Genomic DNA, 24,539 nt, shown 5'->3' on the forward strand with positions numbered 1-24,539 from the left:
TTTTTATAAATTCAAATGAGGCCAACGTAAACACGAAAAAATTTGGCCGCAAACAAAATTTTAATAAATGTCACTTTTTCCTGGAAAATTGGCAATTTTGTGGAATGTCTCCGGGCTGATTGGTTGGCTATGAACCGCTCTATTTGATTTACGGATGCCGATGAATTCCATGGGAGGGCAAGGTTTCCGAAAATAAATCACACCTGCTCATGTTACTATACCATCTATGTATAGAAATAAAGGGTATTATATCAGGTATAAATCTGTTTTCATAGTTTTTTAACTAATTGCCTGGTAACCAGAAGAAAATCTGACCTTGTATCTTTATCATTTTGTTTAACTTTTAGTCAAAGTTAAGATATACTAAAACCCCGATTCTGTTTGATATACATAGACACTATTCGCAACAACAGATAACATAATTGTAAATCGGTCGAATTCAAAATTAAGTCAATAAATAAGTAATAAAAAGAAACTATAGGCCTTCGTTTAAGTGCTAAACTTGCAACCTAATCGAATGATTATACAAAATTAGCAGCAAATATTGCCTTAATGAAATGGAAAAATATTTCTAAATACCAGTTAAAATATTATTACCCTATAATCGAATATATTTATTCAAATATAATTCGCCATACTTATTAATGTGATTAGATGCACAAGAATATATTATTATGTATTTAAAACTCGTAAAATGTTAAGATCTACTTTTAATTGATAGTTAAACTATGATATTTGAATGTCGCAGTTATTATATCACTGTTCTAATAACATTTCGTTTATTAGTGTAGTATTTATTTACATTATCAGTGATTATCTTTGTAAAGTATGAAGTATCAACACACGAAAAAAATTGCGATATACCTATGTGTTTCTAAAAAGTAATTAGGTAATGTACTTACTTTAATTTCACAAGCTGTAATAAAACTACTACTAGCGCCCTCTACAAAAAGAATCTGTAAGCATCTAGGTACCAAACACCGTTCCATTTGAGGAGAGCATCGCGCCATCTAGCGTATGGTATAACAATTACTTTCTGCAACTACTTGGCTGTATAATGAAACACGAAGGCTCACTTTCTCCTTGATTTAAAAGTTAATTTCTCTACAATATCTACAGATGGCGCTAAAATAGCTATACAATACATAAGGTTCTTCCAAAATAATGCTTAATAGCTACGTACTACTGTTGATTTCAGTTTATGCACGATCAGTGTTTAATATGGGATTTCCAAGTACAGGACTTTGACGAAAAACAATATTTCTTCGGTGATAGTTTGATAAGTGATAGATGATATTTCCACAAAACTCACACACGCAAAATAAATAAATCTTTATTTATTATTATATATAAAATAATCAAACTACACATCGTAATTAAAATTATAGATCTCCGCAAATTTAGAATACCTGTACTAGTAACAACACCCTGCATCACAGGCGAGAAGATCTTGTCATTATATCCAAAAGAAGATTACTATGAAAAAAATAACTGAATCCTTAGAACAAACACAAAACATTCTTACATAACATAACTACATAAAAACAATAAAACTGAACCGCATGATTAACGCCGTGTCCAACCGGACGTTCGGCCATATTGGGTCTGCGGAAATGGACCGTTCTTTCCGGTCCATTTGCAAATTTTATACGAAAATACGTTGTGTTCCCCTCCGATACTTCAGGCCACTTCAAAACAATTGACCTGGTTCCTTATCACGAAGGGATGGAGATGATTGCAATTTGTATACCGTATTGTTTTTACGAATGCTTCAGTGGGTTTTTGACCTTCAGAAGGGTGATGAAATGACCTAAAACCTCTTCCCGCACGGAGGTTTGAGCATTGGTCACCACGCTTGCTCAATGCGGATTGGCGATTTTAAACTTATAACCAGATATTATAAGCACAGGTTTCATCACGATATTTTTCTTCAATGTTAGTTATTGGTGGCTAAATAATCTTAGAAAGTACATAGGTATAACTTGGAAAAAGTCACATTGGTACTCGCCGTTTGGTAGGTTTCGAACCCGCACTCTCAAGCATGAGAAGCGAGCGTCTAATTTAGCTTAAATTAAGCTTCATTATTAAGAAATTACCTACAGATGTTATCCCGTTACATTTATCAGAATCCGAAACCAATGAAATCGTGTTTCATTTAAACCGTTTCAATATAAATGAATGGTATCACGAAATTCTATAAGATTCGACAACGTAGATAAGAATTAATTTGGGAGAAAATTAATTAATCTCATTGCGTCGTCAGATTTTACCTTTTCCACTTAAACAATTAGGGTGCTTTATCATCAGAGATGTGCTATGCTACGTTGCTGTGGATACGTTTGGCTTCCACCAATCATATTTAATGGTACACATAGCTTAGCACTGGTGAAAATGGACTCAGTTAAGCTATGCTTGAGCTAGAGATGCGTGTTATGGATGCGTGCTATAGATATGTGCTATGGATGGTTACCCTACTATCGTTACCTCACATACTCGAGCTGCACATCTTCCTCGCACAGGTATTATTAGCTTAGTATCAGTGGAAAGGTTACATTGTTTCACAGTTTAGCTATTACATCTTCGTAGCATAGCTACATAGCATATTTGTGGTGCAAAAGTACCCTTAGTATTAAGAAAATGATTTTTGTTCTTATGTGCGACTATTGAGCTCGGGATCTCTTTGTTACCTGTGTCTATTTGGAAAAATATAATTCAATAATCCAGTTTAAGAAAATTTCATTTATATGGAGATTGCTCCCTTTTGCCTTATACTTAAAAAAAACAACAAAATAATCGATACACCACTTTATTATTTCTAATTGACTAGTTCTACATTTTTTTATTGTCATTACCTCTATTATACATAATTATACGCTATATATAAAAAACATATAAAAATAAGTATCAAAAATAACCAAATAATACACTGTTACCTTATCTAATTAAATTACATATTCATTTACCTATACTAAAATGTCCCAATAAAATACTGAAACCTGAAAATCGTCCATCACCAGTTCTACCAGATGAAATAATAATATTTATGTAACTTTCTGCTTTACCAAACACTAAGTCTAGACTAATAAACAAAATTGGAGTCTGTTTGTAATATTTAAATAACCGCTTTTTGCCACATACATACTATAAATATACCAAACCAATATCTTTTATTTTTTTTGTCTGTCTGTCTGTTTGTTCTAGCAAATCTCTGAAATGACTGAACCGATTTTAGCGGGACTTTTGTTGGCAGGTAGCTGATGTATTAAGGAGTAACTTAAATTATTCATTAGCTCGTATTTCTTTAATATAATGTTACTAATATGTTGCAGTCTAAATTACAGTGAAAGAGTGATTGAAGTGAGTACATTAAAGTTATAAAACAACTTTAAATTGAGATATTGTCTTATGTCTCTTTTGTCTTATAATTATCTTGTGTAAAAAGATCAAATTGAAAAGGTCGTTACTATTTAATAGCCACAATATTAACACAATAAGAAAGGTAAACTACTGTTGAGATAAAAATAAAAGAATTCATAATATTAATTGCACATTATCCTGTGGCAACTAAATGGAAGAATTCACGGTTTGAAATCTTACAGTAATATTATTATACTAGTATATCTAACTTGTATAAAACACATATAAGGTGTTCTAAATGTGTCAGCCACGGCTTTAATGGGAGGGAGTGTTGCGTTTGAAGATTACAATAGTAAATATAAATTATTGATTGGAGTATTTTTCACTATTGTAATCTTCAAACATAACACTACCTCTCATTAAAGACATGGCAGATACATTTAGAATACTTTATATACAACTTTATTATTTAATCTAGTGATTGTAGATAATGATAAATTACAATAAGAAGTAAAACTATCGGTATGTGTGATCTTTTAAATAATTAGCAAACAAATTGGTAATATACTGCGATAGTGCTAATTGATTAATTATCATAAAATATGAGGACAGAGAATTTGTTAACAAAAGCATACATCATTCAATATTAAAATTCCAATCTATTATTTTAGTATCTTATTACTACATAATTAGGTATAAAAGTTAGCCTCTATTAGCATTAGTGATCACAATGCAAAAATTACTAATCATCGTACTCAGAGTCATTTAATGATTACTTAACTCAGTCCTTAGCAATTGTTTTCAGAACAAAATCGTTACAGAACAAAATCGTTAATAGTTAAAATATTCGTTAAATGTCTCTGAGTGCATTTTTAACTATTATAGTTAACTACTCATTGTAGACTTATGAGGTTAAAGAGAAGAATTATAGAGAATAGCATAAGCATAGTACATATACCCAATCCTTTGAGGATACAGAGAAACTACAGATCGCCACCCACTAAGATTCTTAGATACTTCTTTGGCTTCCATCACTTTCATTCCATACAATAAGGTATTCTAAAAATATGTGCCACGGCTTTAATGGGAGGTAGAGTTATGTTTGAAGATTACACTACTAAAGAAATTTCGTACTCTTGACCAGTTAATTAAATTTGTGAACATGTAGAAGTTAAATAAAATTTGACTATTCTGCATAAAGTAGTTCACTATTCCATACGCACGATGCGTCGACAGAGACAGTGAAAGTATGGTATTTTTGTACGAAGAAAAATTTTAATAATCAGTAATTTGTATTTACTATTATAATCTTCAAAAACAACACTACTTCGCATTAAAGCCGTGGCGGATACTTTTAAAGCTCTTAGAAAATAAAGATGAAGGATATTAAAAAGCTAGTGCTAGCTAGTTAGTAAACAACTACATTATTAAAAAGGATTATTTGGACCCATAGCTATATATTTAACTATACTAAACCAAAATATAGGTAACTTAATGCGCGCGTTAATCTTAAACTAAGTTAAAATTATATACATTCTATATCTTAATTATAATAATCACTTTATATTGATGTGGTATTTTCCAATTATAATATAAAAATAACTAGTAAATAAAACTAAGTTTAATTGATAGCTCTGGTTGATTGATATTTTATATTAACACATAGTTGTGCGGTAACATCACCGTGTCAGATCCTTATAAACAGCCAGCCTAAGTTATTAGAAAGCAGGTAAAAAAATAAAGACTGATTCAGTAAAAAGTCTGTAACATAGCTATCGGTTGGTTCATCATATCAGTCATAAGACGTCCACTGCTGAACGTAGGCCTCCCCCAATGACTTCCAGATATGTCCCGGTTGGAAGTGACCTGCATCCAGCTCCTTGCGACCTTAATCAGGACCTTCACCACCTTGTGGGTGGACGTGCTATGCTGCGCTTGGTTATAGTTAGCGGTCGTTTACGAAAACGTGAGATGGTTTTATTTAAAAAATACCTTGATATAACTGTCTGTCGGTCTCGGAGTCTATACTCATTCAATCTTTATTATTTTCTTACCTGTGAACTAAATCCTTTTTTAACTGACAACAACTACAACTATCTCTACACACTTATTCCTTGTGAACACATAAAAGTGATATCTTTATAGACATTACTTACAATACATATAAATATAAGTATATGATATAAAACAGTACAAAATATATTAAAAATACTACTCTCTAAGTTTCACTTACAAATCGATAACTTTTTTCAATAATTACACATTTGCCCGACAAATTCGAACCTACTCTAAAACAGTAGGTTAAGTGCTTAATTTAAGAACTTAAACTAGAACATTGGCTAACTAACCCTAAGTTTAGATCAAATAAAATGGTGTTTAACACGTTCACTGCGTTACGGGAAATATTTGGTTGTAATTGAGTCTTGCTCTGTGCGGCAGCTAGTTGTCCTGGTTTTACTCTCCGTGCGGAGGTGATTTATTCAAGTATTCGTTCAAGTAAAAAAGAGACACCTATATTCCCGATGTGCTTACTTATAGTGTATTCAAATTTAAGAATAAAAATGTACGGGAATTATTTTGTCGTAACGCACAGAAAGGTAATTATTGTACAATAGTGCGATACGGGAACTATTTGGCCGTATCCTAAACCCCGTACCGCACTGAACGTGAGCTTCATTTAGTCATAGTGCTGTGCCTAGTCAATACGTTTTTACAGAACGCGATATCCTACTTAAAGTTCCTATTAGTCGTGATTATGCAGGATGTTATGTAAAGAATTATTATTAAGGATTATCTCATTTCATGGTATGGCACCTACTACTCTTATTATTTTTTAAGTATTTGTTTTCTGAAACTAAACTAAAACAAATAAATAATTATATAAAATAAGAAGTTACTGTTTTGTTAATGTTTGTTAAAATAAGAAGTTACTGTTTTTGTTAACAATTATTACTTTTATTACAAAAAAGGTTTTGTTGATAGTGTAATACTCTAATAAAAAATAATGAATCTAAAACAAAACAACGTTTTTGTGATACCCCATCCCTAGCAATACGACTGTTGTATGCGCCACGACAAGTAATTTCCCGTAAAATCAACCATTTTTAAAAATACCTGTAACTTTTAAAATATTACTAAGAACCCCGTGCTACTGCAGCTGTGTATACACAAGGATGTAAACTATGTATTGGTACAGAAAAAACCATCTGCTGAAGAGTTTCCGTGTCTCTGTGGAGGTTTGAAGTCAGGACTACATACGGGAACATAGACGTCGTAACGCACATCAGGCATTCTTGATACGGGAAGTATGTGACTTGTACAGCACTGGAAGTAAGTCTTAATCTTGGGCAGCCGCAGTGAACGTGTTAATATTTAATTTGTTTTCTAGATTGTGATTAAAAAATAATAGATATTCTAATAGGTATTCATATCAAAGCCTCAGTGAAGGCCGAGTAGCTGGTCTATTTAGAGGACCTAATGTCTCCTTCCAGGTATTGTCATGTCCACTGGGAAGATTCCCAATAGACGTGGCCGTAGAATATTTACTTAACAAAATTATTATAGTAAGGTACAAATCCCACACTCCCTAGTCGTTCTCCCCAAAAAGCCATTTTAAAGGGCCTATCATAAAAATAGAACGACATATCAAAAGCATTAATGAGATTTATCTAAGAAGTATTTATTCCCTTACAGTTTAGTGAAATGTCGATACACCTACAACATACAACCCCTTTCTTATAATCGAAAGACCACCTAATTCAGTTTAATACAGACGACCAACAAAACAATAGCATCTGACATATCTACTTAAAATGAAATTACCATTACATTTTTGTACAAACTACAAAACTACCAACTTACGTAAAAAAAGATAATGTATTTCCCTTAGTACGAGTTTCCTTTACATTTAAAGTAATCGACACGAGAGCACATTGGCTAGCTCGAATAAACCAACCAATCACAGCTGAACGCGCTCTAGTTTCGATTACTTTAAACGTAATGGAAACTCATACTAACTACCGCTCTCAGAAACATTTAATGATTACTTAAACTGTTCCTTAGTAACGATTTTGTTTTAAAAGTAATCGCCAAGGACTGAGTTAAGTAACCATTAAATGACTCTGAGTATAGCAGTAAGGTACAGTTCAATCGTTGACATACTTATCTTTGGATTTACAATACTATTTACTCTATCCCATAAGCTAGGGCGTCACAACTCCTCCGTTTTCCAATCTGGTGACACAACTGTGGAGAGCCCACGATGTCACCCAGGAATACGGAGAGTAGGTAGAACTCCTTGGCCTGGTCTGGGGACCGCTTGTATTGACTGGAATTAAAAAATAATTAGGTTACATAAGTAATACATATTTTACTCAAAGATATAAAACTTCGAAAGAATAGGATATGATAATGACGAGGTGTGAAGATTAAAAATCTGTTTAATCCGTCAGTTAGTTAATTAAAAAATATTAGATACGTAGGTATTTTCCTTTTGTCATATAAGATAAAAATACTTTGATAAAACGAATCAAAGTTTAGGAGAGGGAAATAAGTCATTTCTACGTATAATACGTACCTAGAAGTGCCATCACGCGATATTTCAAATTAACATATCTTCGAAAGTATTTGTATATCTTAGGTATTTTATTTTGGTATAGGTAGGTAGTAGTATCTTAAATTCTTCATTTTTACTAAAATAATAAAAACAGTTGTGAAATAACTGGTTTTAAAATACTTAGAAATGTAATTTATATATTTTTGAAATACTCTGGTCTTGGCTTCAAGTCTTGAAAAGCATTTGGAATAAAGAAAATTCCTTTGTTTAATATAAAAACTACTACAAAACTAGTGGTCTTCAAACAACACAGACTGACATACTTTTGCACTTCATTCTCAGTATGAAACCCCTGCAGCAACATCAACTAAGTGATTAATTTCTTTAGAAGCAAAGACTTTATATTTTAAAGTAATTTCATATAGTTTTCCAGTGAAAACTTTACATGCAAAGTGAAGTTTAAGTTCACGTTTAAATAATTTGAGTGGCATGACGTTGAAAATTGTGCGTATCTATAAGGGCCTTTTGTAGTGTAATTTGGTGCAGTACTTTATAAAACTAATACAACACGGCATTGAAACACTCAAATAATCGTGTTACATTTCTTTGCTACTTATATCCCGTTTTGGATGATATGATATTATTTAGTACTAGCGACCCGCCCCAGCTTCGCATGGGTGCAATGGTGATATATTATACCTGTATTATACATAAAAACCTTCCTCATGATTTACTCTATCTATTAAAAAAAACCGCATCAAAATCCGTTGCGTAGTTTTAAAGATTTAAGCGTTCATAGGGACATACAACATGACAGAAAAAGCGACTTTGTTTTATACTATGTAGTGATTTCTTATTAATGTACAATTTAAACAGTCGCTAACCTCATCCAAACATGTTTTTCTGGAAGAACCCCTTAGTATGAGTTTGCTACACGTCAAACGAAAACGAAACGAGCGCGCATTCGACGCTCTGATTTCATCAACAACCAATCAACCAAAGAGAAAAACGCTATCGTTTCAAAACTCATACTAAGGGTACAGATGATTTATGGGAGATACAACAAAGCTTTTACAATTTCACTTTCTCAAGTTCAGTGTCCTTTACAAATAAATAGAAAATAGTAATTGGTCACACAAATTACCGTCTTCACATCGTAAAAGATGAGATAATACGGAACTGTATCTTTATAACAATCTCTGTAAACCACAAACTGACAATTGCTTTACAACAATAAAAAACACGTTGGAACTATCTATAATTTCAGACTTAAGATGAAAACTCTAAGGATGATATTTCAATGTAATCTTAGATGCAGGGAAATATTTTCAAGTTGTGTATGTGTGTGCTTTATTTACTTGTATTAAGGTATGTTTTCGTTTGATGGTTATGAGCAGTGAAAGTGTTTTGCGCTGTTGCATAATAGCGGCTCACCTCGGACGTCGAACGTAAAGTAGACTCTAGTCGCCCATCCACACAGATGATCTACTCGCCTACTTGACCTTTGGTTAATTTTGTGTGGAAAATTCTTAATAAAATGTGTTGAAAGAACAATTTGTTTCATCAACAACGCTTTTATACAGTTTCATTCAATAAATAATGCTGTTATTTGTACTTTTTATTTATTTATTAAGTTGAGTGACGAATAAGATAGATAATTTACCATGAACATATTTTAAAGTAACTAGACCTCACCGTGGCCTAGCAATGACATTATAACCTTAATTCATTGAGTAATTGCCCTTTTTTGTCATAATTAGTTATATAATAATTTATTGCATACTTAATGACAAATGATAATTGATAATCATTAATTAATAATTGACATACAAATTACATAATTTGACGAAGGATATAATAAACCTATTGTTACTATGTCAACTACTAATTTATTCATAGGTAATTACGACAAGAGATCATGAGCACGCATAACTTAAAATAACGCAACAATACACATAACAAAAAAAAACATAAACGAATTATAAATATTCATCCAAAAGAAACTTCTTAGTAAAGTATTTCGCAATTTCCTACAATCCTCATGGTTGGGCGACTGCGCGAGCGGCGATGACCCGCGCGGTTGCGTACAGCGCCTGCGCAGCCTACCGCTATTACATCAATGTCCCACTTGTGAGCGACGGACACACTTTGCTGCATTCTTATACGAAACACCGACCACTGACCCGGTTCGCCACAATTGGACGTGGCATTGAAAACATTTGAATCAAACGTTATGAAATATTCATAGAAATTCTGTGACCGATGGCCTGGTCTGTCAAGGTCGTGAGGAAATTGAGGGGTGCAGTAAAAGGTTTTGAATTATATGTTGGAGTTAATATTAAATGTTATAAAAAGGTTTTTTCGGCAACTGTCGGGGAAACAATTTGAAATGCCTGAATAAAATTATTTGAGGTTTGGCATAGGTACTATAATTACTCAAAGTCAAAGTCAAAATTATTTTCAGGAAGACACTTTTGAACGTCAAAGTCTTAATATAAAGTTTATACATAAATAAAAATAAATATCATATCTTTATCTGTTGCCAATTCAAATAAATCCCAAAATCTGTTCTTTACAGCCGCAATTTATACCGCAGCCAAAATTAAATTCATATTATGATTAAAGAAAATAAAGATAAACAAAAATGCGTAAAAAGGTGAAGTGAAATAAATACATATACCTATAAAAACTTTTTGAACGTAAAAACTGAACTCTTTTGACAAATTTATAACTCGAAGTGCGCAGCAGTTTTATAAGTTGTGCAAAGTGCTTTGCAAGTATTAACTTATAATTTACGAGAGGAACATCGTTCACTTTTATTTCCTTTGAACTGTTAACATACTTGTACAGATGTTTTATAAAACTTTAAACACACTTTTAAAATACAAAGAACTCTTGTTTTAGTTATGTGCTGATGTTATGTTGTTTGTTTCTAGTGATGATTTGAACGTTTCAGACTTAGCTCAAATATTTTTATTTGTCATATTACTTTGAAACGTAAACTCTTCGATGTGTCTCTCTGCATCATCCTAAGGTTGACTTTTAGAGAATGCCAAGTAGGCAATAAATCCTCCATTATTGAAATGTGCATAAAGTGTAAACTAATATTAATAAAAAAATATGTTCTAATTTAAACCACTCACTTTATGGAAATTACTCCTACAGTCCGAAAATTCTCTATGTTTCAAAACCTTGTCTATGCTATATTATAAAATAACTACTATAAGTACGTTAACCAATCTAAATTATTAGTAACAAACACTGAATTACCTAAAAACATCTGGCCAGTCGAACTGAGGACGCGGTTGCGCCTGCGCCCTGGTCGCGTAATGCGCACAAACCCTTTCAAACACACATGCTCGTGCGCCGAACTCGCCGACGATGTATTTCTCCACTTCATTGACATCGAAGGGATCTGGTTCTGATTGGGTCAGCTCACGACGGTTTCGAGAGCGGTACGTAGCTGGAACAAGGGAAGAGAGGGTTTAGAAAAAACATGATAGGTACATGGCGTTCCATTGTCTCTGCCTACCCCCATGGGAGACAGGCGTGAGGTTATGTCTATATATATTCAGAGTTATGTATGTATGTATGTATTATAAAAAACAAGTGTTAAACTAAAGGACCTTAATACTGAATAAAGGTGGTATTTTATTAAAGACAACAAATAAGTTAGTTAGTGTCATTACGCCTAATATCCCCAAAGGGGTAGGCAGAGGTACATATTACGGCACGTAATGCCTCTGTGCAATACACATCAACTTTTCACCATTTGTGTTAAGTTCCATGAGAAAAGGGTTCACCCGAACCTATTGTTATGACTAGACTAGGCACACAAAACAAAATTAAAGTTCTTGAAGGAAGGATTATACGATCAATAAATAATTAATAACTTTATCTTGCATATAAAAAAGTTATAATAGTGTTAAAACTCCACAAGCCTATAACATCAAAGTTGCAAGATCGATTGATCGTCATTGGAACGACATACACGTAGGCACTATTACATCATAGGTATGAGTTAACGATATAACTACTACGTGGACAAAGTCACGCAGGCAAGCATATAGCAGAAAAATCTAGATGGGAATCCAACCAGCAAGACTTTACGTAACAAATCAACAGAACCAATACAAATCAAATAATCAAATTGTATCGGATCGTGAGTATCGAATTTTTTAAGGAAATAATCTTTTTGCTCGTTTTTGCAGGAAATTAGAATGAAGAGAAAACGATGAAGATGAATGGTGTTAAAATAAAATATGAAGTTTGAATGAAATACGTTTTCTTTAAGAAAAATGGCTGCAAACAAGATAGGCTATACAGGGTATAAAACCTTATTTTAGTAACAGTACATATGACGTCAAAATATTTCAGAAGTCTATGTTGTTTCTTTTCGTTTAATTATAATAAAATATACCTAACTAACACAATTTATGTCTTAGTTATTATTGATTATCAAAATAGTATTTAAGGTTATTTTTATATCAATTACATAGCCCCATTATATGTTTTAGACACTCTAAGTAAAGTCTTAAACATAATTTACGTGTCTAAAACCTGTCAACATGACGACTGATCTAATCATAATTATATTTGTAACTTTCATCCGAATCCATTTATCGCTGACTGTACTAAGCTTCCACATAGGATTCCCTAGGTAGCCAGCGAAACCAGCCCGCAGAATAGTTAATCTTTTTATTTCTTTTGGTTGTGCTAACAGCAAAGAAAAATGGTGGTATTTTTACAGATTTAAGAAACAAATGGTATCTTTGGGAGTTGCTGCTATGAGTAGTATATTTTCATAAGAACTTAGGCACTTGATGCTATCGAGACCGTTAAGGGGTTTACCGTAATTTGCTGAGAAAAAATGAGGCCAAAAAGGCTGATTATGGAAATAAATAATTAGTTTTCTCTGATTTAATAACATCCATCTATATGAAATGGCTTTCCTTGACTTTGCACAATATTTTTTGGTTGAAAATGAAGTTAGTTAATATCTTCGCATCTTTAAAGTTTTTTATCAAAAGTAAGAAGTAGATACCTACTAATCTATAATATGTATGTCACAGAACAAAAACTATTTAATTATCAAGACAAAACTATCAAGAAACTTATCTCAACTATTTTTTTTCATCTAACGACCATTAGTTGGTTAATTGCTACCGTCTTCGTCCTAATCACTTGTGCACTTAATCTCTGCCGCGATCCGTTAAGTTTCGAGCAAAACTTTTTCTTTTCCGCTGCTTCCAAAAGAAGAACTAAAAGAATTGCATTTTGGTCCTATTAAAACTTCCAATGAATTCTTTTCGAGTATTAAACTTTTTAAGTTATAAAACTGTATCCTTTAGTAAATGTATTTCCCGAGTTTTTTATATGTATAGGATTAGGATTCCGATATATTTTATAGCAATAAAATATTAATCAAATGAAGGAATGGTGACCCAGATTACACGGTCTATAGAAAAAATTAATTTAAAAATGTGACACGAAACGAAACTCTAGGTTCAATTTTTAAAATTTACGTTCTATTTAAAAAAAAGGTTTAATTGTAGGTAGCCTTTAGTATCGTATCTACTTTTAAGAGTATTACTAAAAATATAGTACAGATATCAAGCAACAATATCGCATGTTCAAGCTAAATATTACATTAAACGTGGCTATAAACACCTTATTAAATTGGCAATTAACACCCAGAAACTAGTACCTATAAACAAGCATTATAGTCCAGAAATTATCACTTGTCCTGTTTCTGAAGACCTACATTAAGATTCACGTAACAAAGTGCACAGTAAATAGGTTTTTTATTGGTAATATAAAGTGTTAATCGACTTGTCCAGTCTCTGGGTGGTAATTAATGTGACAGACTGATGCATTAATACGTTAACGCACAGCAACAAACTGCTGTGATTTATTGCAAGCCATTATGCACTAGATGGTACGGCTAATGCAAGTTAAGTCATCGCCAATGAATTTTAGGAGCGTAAAAATGTTTAGTATCATAGTAAGTAACAAAAAAGCATATCTGAGTTTTAATGTTTAAAATTGTTTATGTATATTGACTGTAATCTTTTTCAGTATTAAGATATTCTGCTCGAAATAACAGGTGGCTTTCAATATTGTATTTTTAACATATTTTAAACACAGTAAACTAAATACATGTTCACTGCTTACTTTTTTATATCTGCTTAATTTTAGCAATGCACTGCAATTTCACATTAATTGTATAACCAGCAATACAAACAATATTCGTAAACTGCCTTGACCGTCTTTAAAACACTATAATAAATTATATAATACTTACCTACAAAAAACTGTATCTCACATACCAAAAATATTTCATATTATTATGTAGTAATTTCACGTAAATAAAACAAACTGACCAATAAAATGTGTCCATATTTTCACTTAATACCGAATTACACATCAATTTGACTTGTGTGTGTAACGGTTTTCGCTCAACGCGATTTCGAAAATGGCGGATTCGAAAAACTCAAAGAGGATGAATTATCTAAGCAGCTTAACTCGACAGCCTTGGCACTATTCTGGAAAAAGCCAACCGAAATAAAGTTGGTAATTAATTGAAGTGAAAACACTGCAAAGCTGGGGTTTTCCTCCAGAGTTTTACGTTACATTTTCAGAAATGGTGCAATGTTTTATCACACTAATATTATAAATGTAAAAGTTTGTTTATTTGGATATTTGGCCGTCAATTGCGCTAAATCTACTGAACGGATTTTTATGACATTTGGTATAAAGACAGAGTATGAGCTACTTAGATGATACGATACTTTTTACCCTACGGAAATGCGGGCGAAGCCTCTGGCTAGTATTTCATAAAAATATGACTAATTTACTGCTATGTATGTTTGTTAAGTTACTAAACTCGGTGTGCTGAATCAAACCTGTTGTTGGTTTTGGATGTAAAATATTCAACAATAGCTGAAATTGGAGACATTGTCTCGATATTATGAATGTTATGTATGTGTATCTAATTTTATTCTACGATTGCCCGCGACTTCGTTCGCGTGGAATAGTGACTTCCGGCAAATTTTTGGTTTTAACCACATAGTTCCCGATCTCGCGGGATCTTTTCAAAAATGAGATGGGGAAGATATTCCAGGGAACTCTTCAAAAATCAACATAATGAGCTCTGCGTTTGAATTTAATAGATGTATACTCACTTAGGGCATTGAAAAAATAGTTTAAAAACGGACTTAAACTAACTTAAAACTAAAGAAAGCTACGAATTACGAATTTATAACAATTAAAAATAAAACTATATTACAACCTATCCTTTATGCTATAATAACCAAGCTTAAACTAAATAATTTAAAAGAAACGACTTAAATCTAATCTAATTAAAAAAAAATTTAGACTTACAATTTTATTAAAAAAACTAACTACAGTAACTACTAATAATCGATATCAAACTAAACCTACGTTAAATAGTTTAACCAAAAAACCAGGAAAACCCAACAAATAAACTTATTAATTGACAAATACAACGAAACCAATTAACAACCACTACAGACAAATAATCATACGACTGATAATACACTTTTTCTACGATAGTACCGAAGCGCTCGGCCGATACCCAACCAAATGAATGTAACGAAACCATAGCGCGATCTATTTCGATCCCAACGCCATCTATCGAGGATAAAGACAACTTGGATTATTTATTTATACTCCGTTCGGGCATTTTCTTTGTACTAAAAGTTTAATTATATTGATATTATTTTTTTCATACCTTTTTACTATTTATTTACTTTTTTCGATGAATTAAAACAATAACATGAACCGAAGTCGTGTAACGATCGACATAGAATTATCTATACTCCGTTAGAGCATTTTCTTTGTACTAAATGTTTTATTATATTGATATTATTTTTTTCATACCTTTTTACTATTTATTTACTTTTTTTCGATAAATTAAAACAATAACATGAACCGAAGTCGTGTAACGATCGACATAGAATTATTTATAAATAATTTATTTCTTATTTTTATTTTTTGATTTTTGAAATAAAAATATATCTATGTCCTTTCTAAGGTTCTAAACTATATCTGTACCAAATTTCAACCAAATCCGTCAAATAGTTGCGGAGATTAATGGTATAAGCATAGAATGTTCGACGTGATTCTTTAATTTGACATAACTTTTTTATTTATGAACCGATTGACATGAAACAAACACTAAATGTAAATTTAAGCATCCCACAATATATTCGTGAAAACCGCATCCAACTCGGATCAGCCGTTTCTGAGATTAGCGCGCACAGACGAACAGACAAACAGACAAACAGACAAACAGACAAACAGACAAAAAAAAAGTTAATTACATTTTTGGGTTCGACATCGACATAACAATAACCCCTGCTATTTTTTTTATTTTTATTTTCAATGTACAGACAGCACTTTTCTACGATTTTATTATATGTATAGATGATAGTATTCATAATGAAATTTCTAGATAAAATACATACACAATGTTCAAGAGTCATTTTGGTAAAAAAATATCCAAAGCAAAATCCGCTGTATGCTGTAGTGCTGAAGAGCATTTATCATGCAGCAAGTTACACTGGGGTGCAATATTTCCAGCCCCTGTCACAAAGAATGAACGTGTAGAAAACTATGATTCATGCTGTTTCTCATTTTATTTTGAAATTGGTTTGCAACGAAATGTGTTGGTTGCTTTGAAAATTTGATATTTTTTCTAGTTACTTTTAACATAGTTAACGTGTTAATAAGAGAGTCTGTGAAAAATTTCATATGCATTAGATTTGAATGAATTAGTACAAGAAATATAATAATAATAATTGTCCTTTTTTCTTTTTTATTTTGTTCGAAATCCGTCTCTTCGTCATTCATCAGTTCGCTCTCGGTTCGGTCAATTTAAATGGGTTAACGATTGGATATTTGATGAAGCAATTACCACAAACAACTCCCCTATAAAATTAATTGAATTTATGTCAGAAATGCAATGAAAATCCTTTTAAAAGATCGTTTTTTCAATTGGACAGGTCACACTGATAATTAATTAAATTGATTGAAACAAAAAGTTCAATGGTTTTAACGAAATTAAAATTACGTTTTTATTTTTCATAACGTTGTCTTTGTACGAGTGAATCGTTAGGTGACCAAAAAGAGAAAGAATTTCGAAAATCTCCACTCACCTGGGCTCAAAGAATACGAAAACTTCTTCAAGAAATTCGTTAATTTGACACTAGCAATGATAAACGGGAACCCTACCAACTGCACTGGTAATTCAAAATTACTTTCTTGACTTAAAACGTGTCCACAAAAATCAACTAGAATAGTTGTTAACAAAAATATAAACAAGAACCTATTGCACTTCATTTTCGAAACAAAATTTAAAACACAATGGCTACGTTCGCGCCAAGACGGCAAAACGTCAAAATTTCGAATTTCGAATGTCACAGAGTATCGCGCGCGGTATCCGCGGTCTATGGGTATAATCAACTGGCCAGTACTACGGTTAAGATCGCACTGCAAAAGCTCTGAGTACGTGAGAAGGAACGCAGACACGTTCTCTTTGGTTTACTTTATGTAATGATTTTGTAGGTCAATCAATCTTAACTCACCGTAAAGTAATCGCTTTATTATGCGTATTACGGAAATATATTTTTTTATGATCATTATTATAACACTAAGCATTGACATTTTACTAGAGATGAGTCGTTGTGACCTACTTATTTATTTGAAATTAAGTGCAACGGAGGAAGTGCAATTACCTACTATGATTTAATGTACAAAGTCGATTGAAAAGGTTAGTAGGTACAATATGTAATGTAATGACACCACATTACATTAATAATTTAAAATCATAGTTTAATTTGTTTAGCTTTAATATGAATTTAAGTGTAAAAATAACTGCTCCTAATTAATATTGCCTTTCAAACCAATGAAAGTAGCACAGACGAATTATAATACGAAGCAGCTAAACAACCTTTGCGTAAGTATTAATTCATTATTCATAAACTTTATTAAAACCTTCAAAATAATGTTTATCCATCGTAAAGATGGCTATACACAACGAAGTATAAAGTTACAAAATTTTACGTAAAATAAAAATAATTATTAACAAAAACTTATACAACAAAATATAATTACCTGGATTTAAAGCATACGAGAGTTTCTTCACGAAATTGGTTAAACGCACAGCTACAATGATGAAAGGGAACCCAACCAACTGCACTGGCAATTCAAACGAGGTCTCCTGAGTCGACCCTTCCATTAAGATGTCAAACATCAGGAAAGACAAAAGAGTCCCAATATAACACACTTTCGTTAACTCCATTATTGTCTATAGCACGTTTCAAATTTCGAACGACAACTGTCTTTTTAAAAATCGATTTCACTCACGAATAATCGATAGAGGTTTTATTAAACCAATTAACACAATTATTTTTTATAGTCTATGTATTGTATTGTATAACGCGCCGACCTTTGGTGGATTACTGATCATAACTGACCGACCTTACCGTGTCCAGCCAACCTGGTGGTGTTACTATTTCGTAACTAATAACGAATGCAGTCGCATTACTAATTCGTTCATAGTCCTTTAATGGCAACTGCAGATTAACTAGTTTCGAACATTTCGTAAAACATATGCTATTAATGCTAATACTCCAAAACTTGTTTTTTTTTAATTAACATTTAATTGAATGTCATTTGGAACAGAATTAATGCCATAAAGATTTTACGATATTGAAAAGTAACTAGTACATTTTATATGGACAGAATTATGCCATAAATCAAGTTCAAGCTAGAGTTATTGATATTAAAGCGATGAATAATATTTACATTTGAATAAAACTCTCGTGGCAATGTATCATTTTGTAGAGACGTGCGTATATTTTATTTACGTCCGTTGCCAATCTTGTTGCAATCTCATGAGTTACCTAAAACTGCCTTGGATTCAAACAATCAAAACACTTGAGCAATATGTTTTGCGAAATTTAGTATGCTACGACACTGCGTGTTTATAAATTGAGAGAAACTGACGACTTTGGTAAGAAATTTTAATTCAATGTCCATATATAGAATCAATGCCAGACAGATTAGATATAAAACGATATAGTCGAATTCAATAACTTACATCTCGCAATTTCAACAATAGAATCAATAAAACATTAAAAACTTTTGAATTTAATATCCATAATTGACAGCAATACAGATTAGCTACAAAACGATACAATCTAACTCTAATAACTTATATTTTACAATTTCAACAATAATATCAATAAAACATTAAAAACTTTTTGCAAATTAATAAAACACTGGCCATCTACAACAAAAAAAAACCAAACGCAGTGTTGCAACATAACGAACGTCAAATTTGAAAAATCGAATGTCTTTTTTTCTTCAAGTTGCAGCTACTGACACAGATAACGTATTGCACCTGTTTCTAGAAGTAAAGATCGAAAGTGGTCGATGCACGCACGTTTAATTTTACGTTCAACGATACGTCATTGACTTAACCGCGCGGGAATCACACTAAAACTGCTGTATGACAAGATAGATCTTGGCTCAACCCCTCCCGGCATGCCTACACTTAATAGCTTTTAACATTATGCAATGGAACGTACTTGAAAGGAATGAAGGTTGATAAAATTGCACGATTAGGTCTAAATACAAGTTTGGAATTACTCGTTTCTAAGTCCGGTAGCTCTGTTGCAAGAAATATATACGGTTTGGATTTTGTTTGAAACTTTACTGTTTTTTATTATAATAGGTTTTATTAACCCTATTTCAAATAGCTTGACATAAAAAGGCTTATTTAACAGAATAGTGTGTACACATTTGTGAAAAATGTTGAAGCTAAAGTTGACTTTATAATCCAGCACAAATCTTCTATGTCGTACTTAATTCCTAACTAAATTGAGTATAAACACCTACAATAAAAATATATCCAAACTTTAGAGAACAGTTATTCAAATCATAAATGAATAAATGACGAAAATATCTTCACATATTTGCTTAGGACTACAAAATCTCACCTCTGGCGAGCCGAAAATAGGTCTTTGAATAACGATTACAATATTTGCGTAACTCTCTCAAACGTTGTATTATTGTATTCAGAATTTTGAATACAATGAGGTGTAAATATCAAGTCCTGTTTGCATAGTCAGTTATGCAGGCGTTGGCATTACAAAATATGAAGTCAGTTTTCCTATATTAGTATTGTATATTTTTTTTGTTTATCCAATATGTTCGATTGCATAGTGAAAAATGTAGTGGTGATTGATTGCTCAAGCCTTCTCCATGCGAGATGAGGCCTATGGTCAGAAATGGCCACTGAACGGATTATGTGTGAGCTGACTTGGGTGATGGGATACTTTTTATCCCACAAGAACGCGGGCAAAGCCGCTGGCAGAAGCTAGTTTAAACAAAATAAGAATTTAACCTCATTGTAGAATAAGGTATATTAACAATACCTTACTTTACCTAACCTTACTTTGCACCAAAAACTGCATCGAAAAATCTTTCTCACACAACTAACAAAGCTCAATAAAAGTCGGTAACATTTTATTCTGGCACAATGGTCCGCCACTGAACCGCGTATAGATTTCACGCCGAACTGAAGCCAAAAATACACCAGACCAGATACTAAGCCTGATTTCACGAAGGCACAGTTTCATGAGAGACTCATGAAATTCAATTTATTCAGCTTTGACGGGCTGCCGGTGTGGATTTCAGAAATAGAACGTATAATGGGATAAAAAATGTTTGATTTTTAAATTCAAATGGATTTGAGGTTTTTCTGGAGTGTCAACATTTGATATGGGTTGTGTGTGATTTACATAAAACTCGTCGGATTGTATTATTGGTATTAATATCGGTTGAAAACGATTGCGAAATGGTCTACATGAAAAAATGTTGATTGTTATTTTTAGACTTGATACCTAATGAAGTCTTTGACTAAACTGAATACTATGGAAAAAATAATTCCTTGTGATCTGTGATGTAAAATTCTTGGTATAACGTAGATTATTCTACATCTGTGCTGCCTAAATAATTCTCTGCCAATTTTTATTAAACCCTGATAGACTTAAACATCTTCACAATTGTATGCTTCAAAAGAATAGACTAACTATAAATATAAAATAATATCGAAATGACGGCTCTATGACCTTGACTGGTTCGCCTCGACATTTCGTCATTTTCGCAAGTTGTGACATATTACATAACAAGACTGGGCTACTTGCTACTCGCCAAACGGCGTCGGCAGACATGTCCACCACCTGGGCACTAGTTACGTCACTAATATCTGACTAGCATACTAATCATAGTCATAACTGTCTTGTGCTCGTCTAAAGTTTAGTGGAGCAATTTTTTTATAATTACTTATATAAAATGACTTAACTTCCTATAACTGATCAAGCTAATATTATAAATATCAAAGTTTGTTTGTGTGGATGTTTCGATGTTTGTCTGTCAATCACGTTGAAAGTGCTGAACAGATTTGGATGAAATTGATCTTCTAAATTACCTAAGATTATCATCATCATCATCATTATCAACAGCCTGTAAGTTGCCACTGCTGACCAAAGGCCTCTTCTCGCATGGAAAAGGTTTGAGCATTAATCACCACGCTTGCTCAATGCGGGTTAGCGATTTAAAACTTATAATTAGAAATTATAAAGCCTAGGTTTTCTCACGATGTTTTCCAACATCGTTTGTCAGGGGTGTCTAAATAAATTTTAATCTGCAATATCAAATGTAAACAGGATACTTTCAAACATCCCATTAAATCCGTAATCTCCACATGTTACTGAAAGCTCTAATATCCAAGTTAAACTCGTACGTCCTCGTAAATTGTGCGATTAACTCTCAAATTGAATCTGTATGTGTGAAGATTAGGAGAGTTTTAAACCTATTATACTTATGTCTGTTCATTTATTTGATTAAAAAGGAAATGCGTTGTCATTTTTAAGCCGTCATGTTTATAAGGTTATTTATTTTTAGTAAAGTGATTCTAGTCTATCAAACACCGGAGCAGCGGACTGCCTAGCGGGTTACTGGGACTTCGGCTCGAAAAGCAGGAGTAGGAACGGGCTGGATTTTAGTCGGTAAGAGTCTGACATCCCCCTCTCACCTCGACCAAGGCGGGAGAAGGCATTGTATGATTTTCCCCTCTCAAAAAGTCTATCAAACAGATTTCCATACTTCTATTCAAGAGACAACAGGCCTTAACTTGGTTAGACTCAGAGTTTGATATTAGATCCTTGCATGGCAGGGTGTTTGGAGATATCAATCTGGAACAAGTTAATCAGAGAGTGCTGCTGTCTGGCCCTCTGTCAAATTTGACCTTTCTCAGTCCGCTCTGACGACTACTCCGGAAATAGAAGAGATTATGACAAAATGTATCTGCTACCAATTTTGCAACCATAACACAAAAACCCAAAGAAAAAGCGCTTAATTAAAAAATATACAACTGCTCATTACCATAAGAGTGAAAACGACAATGGCCCTACATCGCGCAAGTGGGCGATGATGGCATGATACCGCATCTTCTCAAGCTCAAGTGACAAAAGGAAAGGGAGGTAAGTACGCCATTACGTGACGTCACTCCTATTATTCCGCGCATATGAACACGTGGCTGCACATCAAGTTATATAAACCAGTATAAAGTGACCGTTTAGTCTGTACAAAGTTCATACAAAGCGAGGTCATGATAAACTGGTTATGTACAGCATGATGTGCAGTGTATACTACGATAAAAACATGTTATCCTAGTCTTCAGTTTAGTAGGGCAGGAGGTAATTATTACATGAATAAATAAAGAGGTCGCCTTAGTTTCCATGTTTTGTTTGTGACGAGGGGCTTTGTAATTTAGGAGTCATGTTTTAGGTGTGAATTGGAAATTCTTGGCCTTATTATGTATTTTTTTACATTATTTCAGTATGTATTATGTTTAGTCAGGTATTTACTGGAAAACACAAATTAATTATTTAATTTCTAAGAAGTACACAGTCTAAACTAGTTTCTGTCAGCGGCTTCGCCCGCTGTTCCGAGGGATAAAAAGTGTCCTATGTGTTATAATCATAACCTACCCCTGTACCAAATTTCATCCCGATTCCTTCAGCCATTTGACGTGTTTGAGTAACAAACATACACATTTATAATATTAGTAAAAGTACCACAATACTCTTAATTATGTAGACCATAAGATCTACTATTTTTCAACTCTACGTCAAATCCTACATCCAATAGTGAACAGAAACGAATCTAAAGATGATAAAATCAAAGTATCTACTTAGCTCAAAATGAAGAAATTAAACATTTGAACTACATTAACTACAAATAAAGATCATCTTGTAAATCTCATCTACTAAGTAAAGTAGCAACAAAATGAGACAAATCAGTGTTTCTTATTTCCACAATGTTTACGTTCCGTTACACGTGAGTCCGAATACCCATAACAATCCGTTACACGACACCCGCGGGAATCTTGCAATACATTTTGTTTCTAACTCCCTACACTAGGGATTACTGACCAAGATAAAGTTAAAGTATTAAATAAAAAAAAACAAAGCTTTAAGATTCTTTAAAAAATAACTTATTAAGTAGGTATGTACTATAATAGACCTTATTATAACGCAATAAAGACGCGGTTTACGCATAAAGCCGTTAAAAAAACATGGCTGCCGTGTTCTTTTTATAAAAATGAGCGGGAATTATTTGACAGGTTTAGGCCGTGTAATGTCTTTGTCGTTGTTGTTCTAGGTTATTTTTTTTTCTTTTCCCACATCTTGTTAAGTAGGTAAAATTACTTTTACGCAAAACCTAAACTAATTATAAGATGATATATGGAATCGCTAATAATTTAGATGAAAAGATTTAATTGTTTACTTTGTGTGTACTGGACCATTTTGAAGTATTTTATTAGGTATAATAATTTTAAGGAGAAAAAATTAGCTAATGACTTCTCTTGCCTTGGGCGAGGTGAGAGGAAGTGTCAGATTCTAACTGACTAAAAACAGCCCCGACAAGCCATTTTGAAGTCTAAGCGTCTGTTTCACCACTTTCATATAAATTCCCGTTAAACTTATGTGGCAGATGGTTCATACAAATTACTTCGTTAATTGGACACATTGCGGCTATCCGGACTTTGCAAAACAAACCCTAAATCTGTCATAGATGTTTCTTTTATTTTACAGAAATATATTAAATTCATTTGATAAAAAGAAATCTAAAACTCTTCTTTTCCGATATATTTCAAACTTATTTTCTATTCAAATAACTATTATATCTCAAGCAAGGTTCAACACTCTCCTATGACCACAACAACCGAAGTAGATAATCTTGTGTATCGAATTCAAAAACACACCTACAACAATAACAAACGCCTTCCGAAGATTCCGGAAGAAAATAAAGAAAAATGTCGTAGGCTTTGTTCACTTTCATTTATATACTAAATTGCTGATATTAATCTCAATTGCCCTCACCAGAACTGTGTGTAACCATATTTTATAATGTACGTGTATATTGTGCTAACTACCTGATTCCATTGTACCCTAAGTATGGTTGATAGTTTAATACACTATTTTAACAAAGGGTCTTAGGAACTGAGACCTAAGAGAATATTAAATGTAAT

The 24,539-nt window shown here is 32.7% G+C and overlaps 1 protein-coding gene across 4 annotated transcripts; it reads right to left on the reverse strand.

The window, feature by feature from the left end:
* Positions 1-7,307: 7,307 nt before the first annotated feature.
* Positions 7,308-19,416, reverse strand: LOC118278128 (uncharacterized). 4 transcript variants are annotated; one of them, XM_050700227.1, is made up of 4 exons: positions 19,341-19,416; positions 18,050-18,434; positions 11,183-11,375; positions 7,308-7,684 (listed from the first exon to the last, which is right to left on the reverse strand). In XM_050700227.1, exons 2-4 carry the CDS (start codon positions 18,234-18,236, stop codon positions 7,543-7,545), a joined length of 522 nt encoding a protein of 173 aa, XP_050556184.1. In that variant the 5' UTR covers positions 18,237-18,434; positions 19,341-19,416; the 3' UTR covers positions 7,308-7,542. The 4 variants fall into 4 exon arrangements, with proteins under 4 accessions (XP_050556184.1, XP_050556185.1, XP_035453100.1 ...); XM_050700228.1 differs by having other exon boundaries at positions 18,050-18,383; positions 19,341-19,357; XM_035597207.2 differs by lacking the exon at positions 19,341-19,416 and having other exon boundaries at positions 18,050-18,517.
* Between the last annotated feature and the right edge of the window lie 5,123 nt (positions 19,417-24,539).

This window comes from Spodoptera frugiperda, chromosome 18, assembly GCF_023101765.2.
Source record: "Spodoptera frugiperda isolate SF20-4 chromosome 18, AGI-APGP_CSIRO_Sfru_2.0, whole genome shotgun sequence".
Classification (NCBI taxonomy): Eukaryota; Metazoa; Arthropoda; class Insecta; order Lepidoptera; family Noctuidae; genus Spodoptera; species Spodoptera frugiperda.

Bases quoted from the DNA above. Each gene is read 5' to 3' on its own strand.
- LOC118278128 (XM_050700227.1), bottom strand. From the start codon at position 18,236: ATGGAGTTAACGAAAGTGTGTTATATTGGGACTCTTTTGTCTTTCCTG. The intron at 11,376-18,049 runs GTAATTATATTT...CCCTTGTTCCAG, and splicing joins CTCGTATGCTTTAAATCCAG to CTACGTACCGCTCTCGAAAC. The intron at 7,685-11,182 runs GTAATTCAGTGT...TTTTAATTCCAG, and splicing joins GACTGGCCAGATGTTTTTAG to TCAATACAAGCGGTCCCCAG.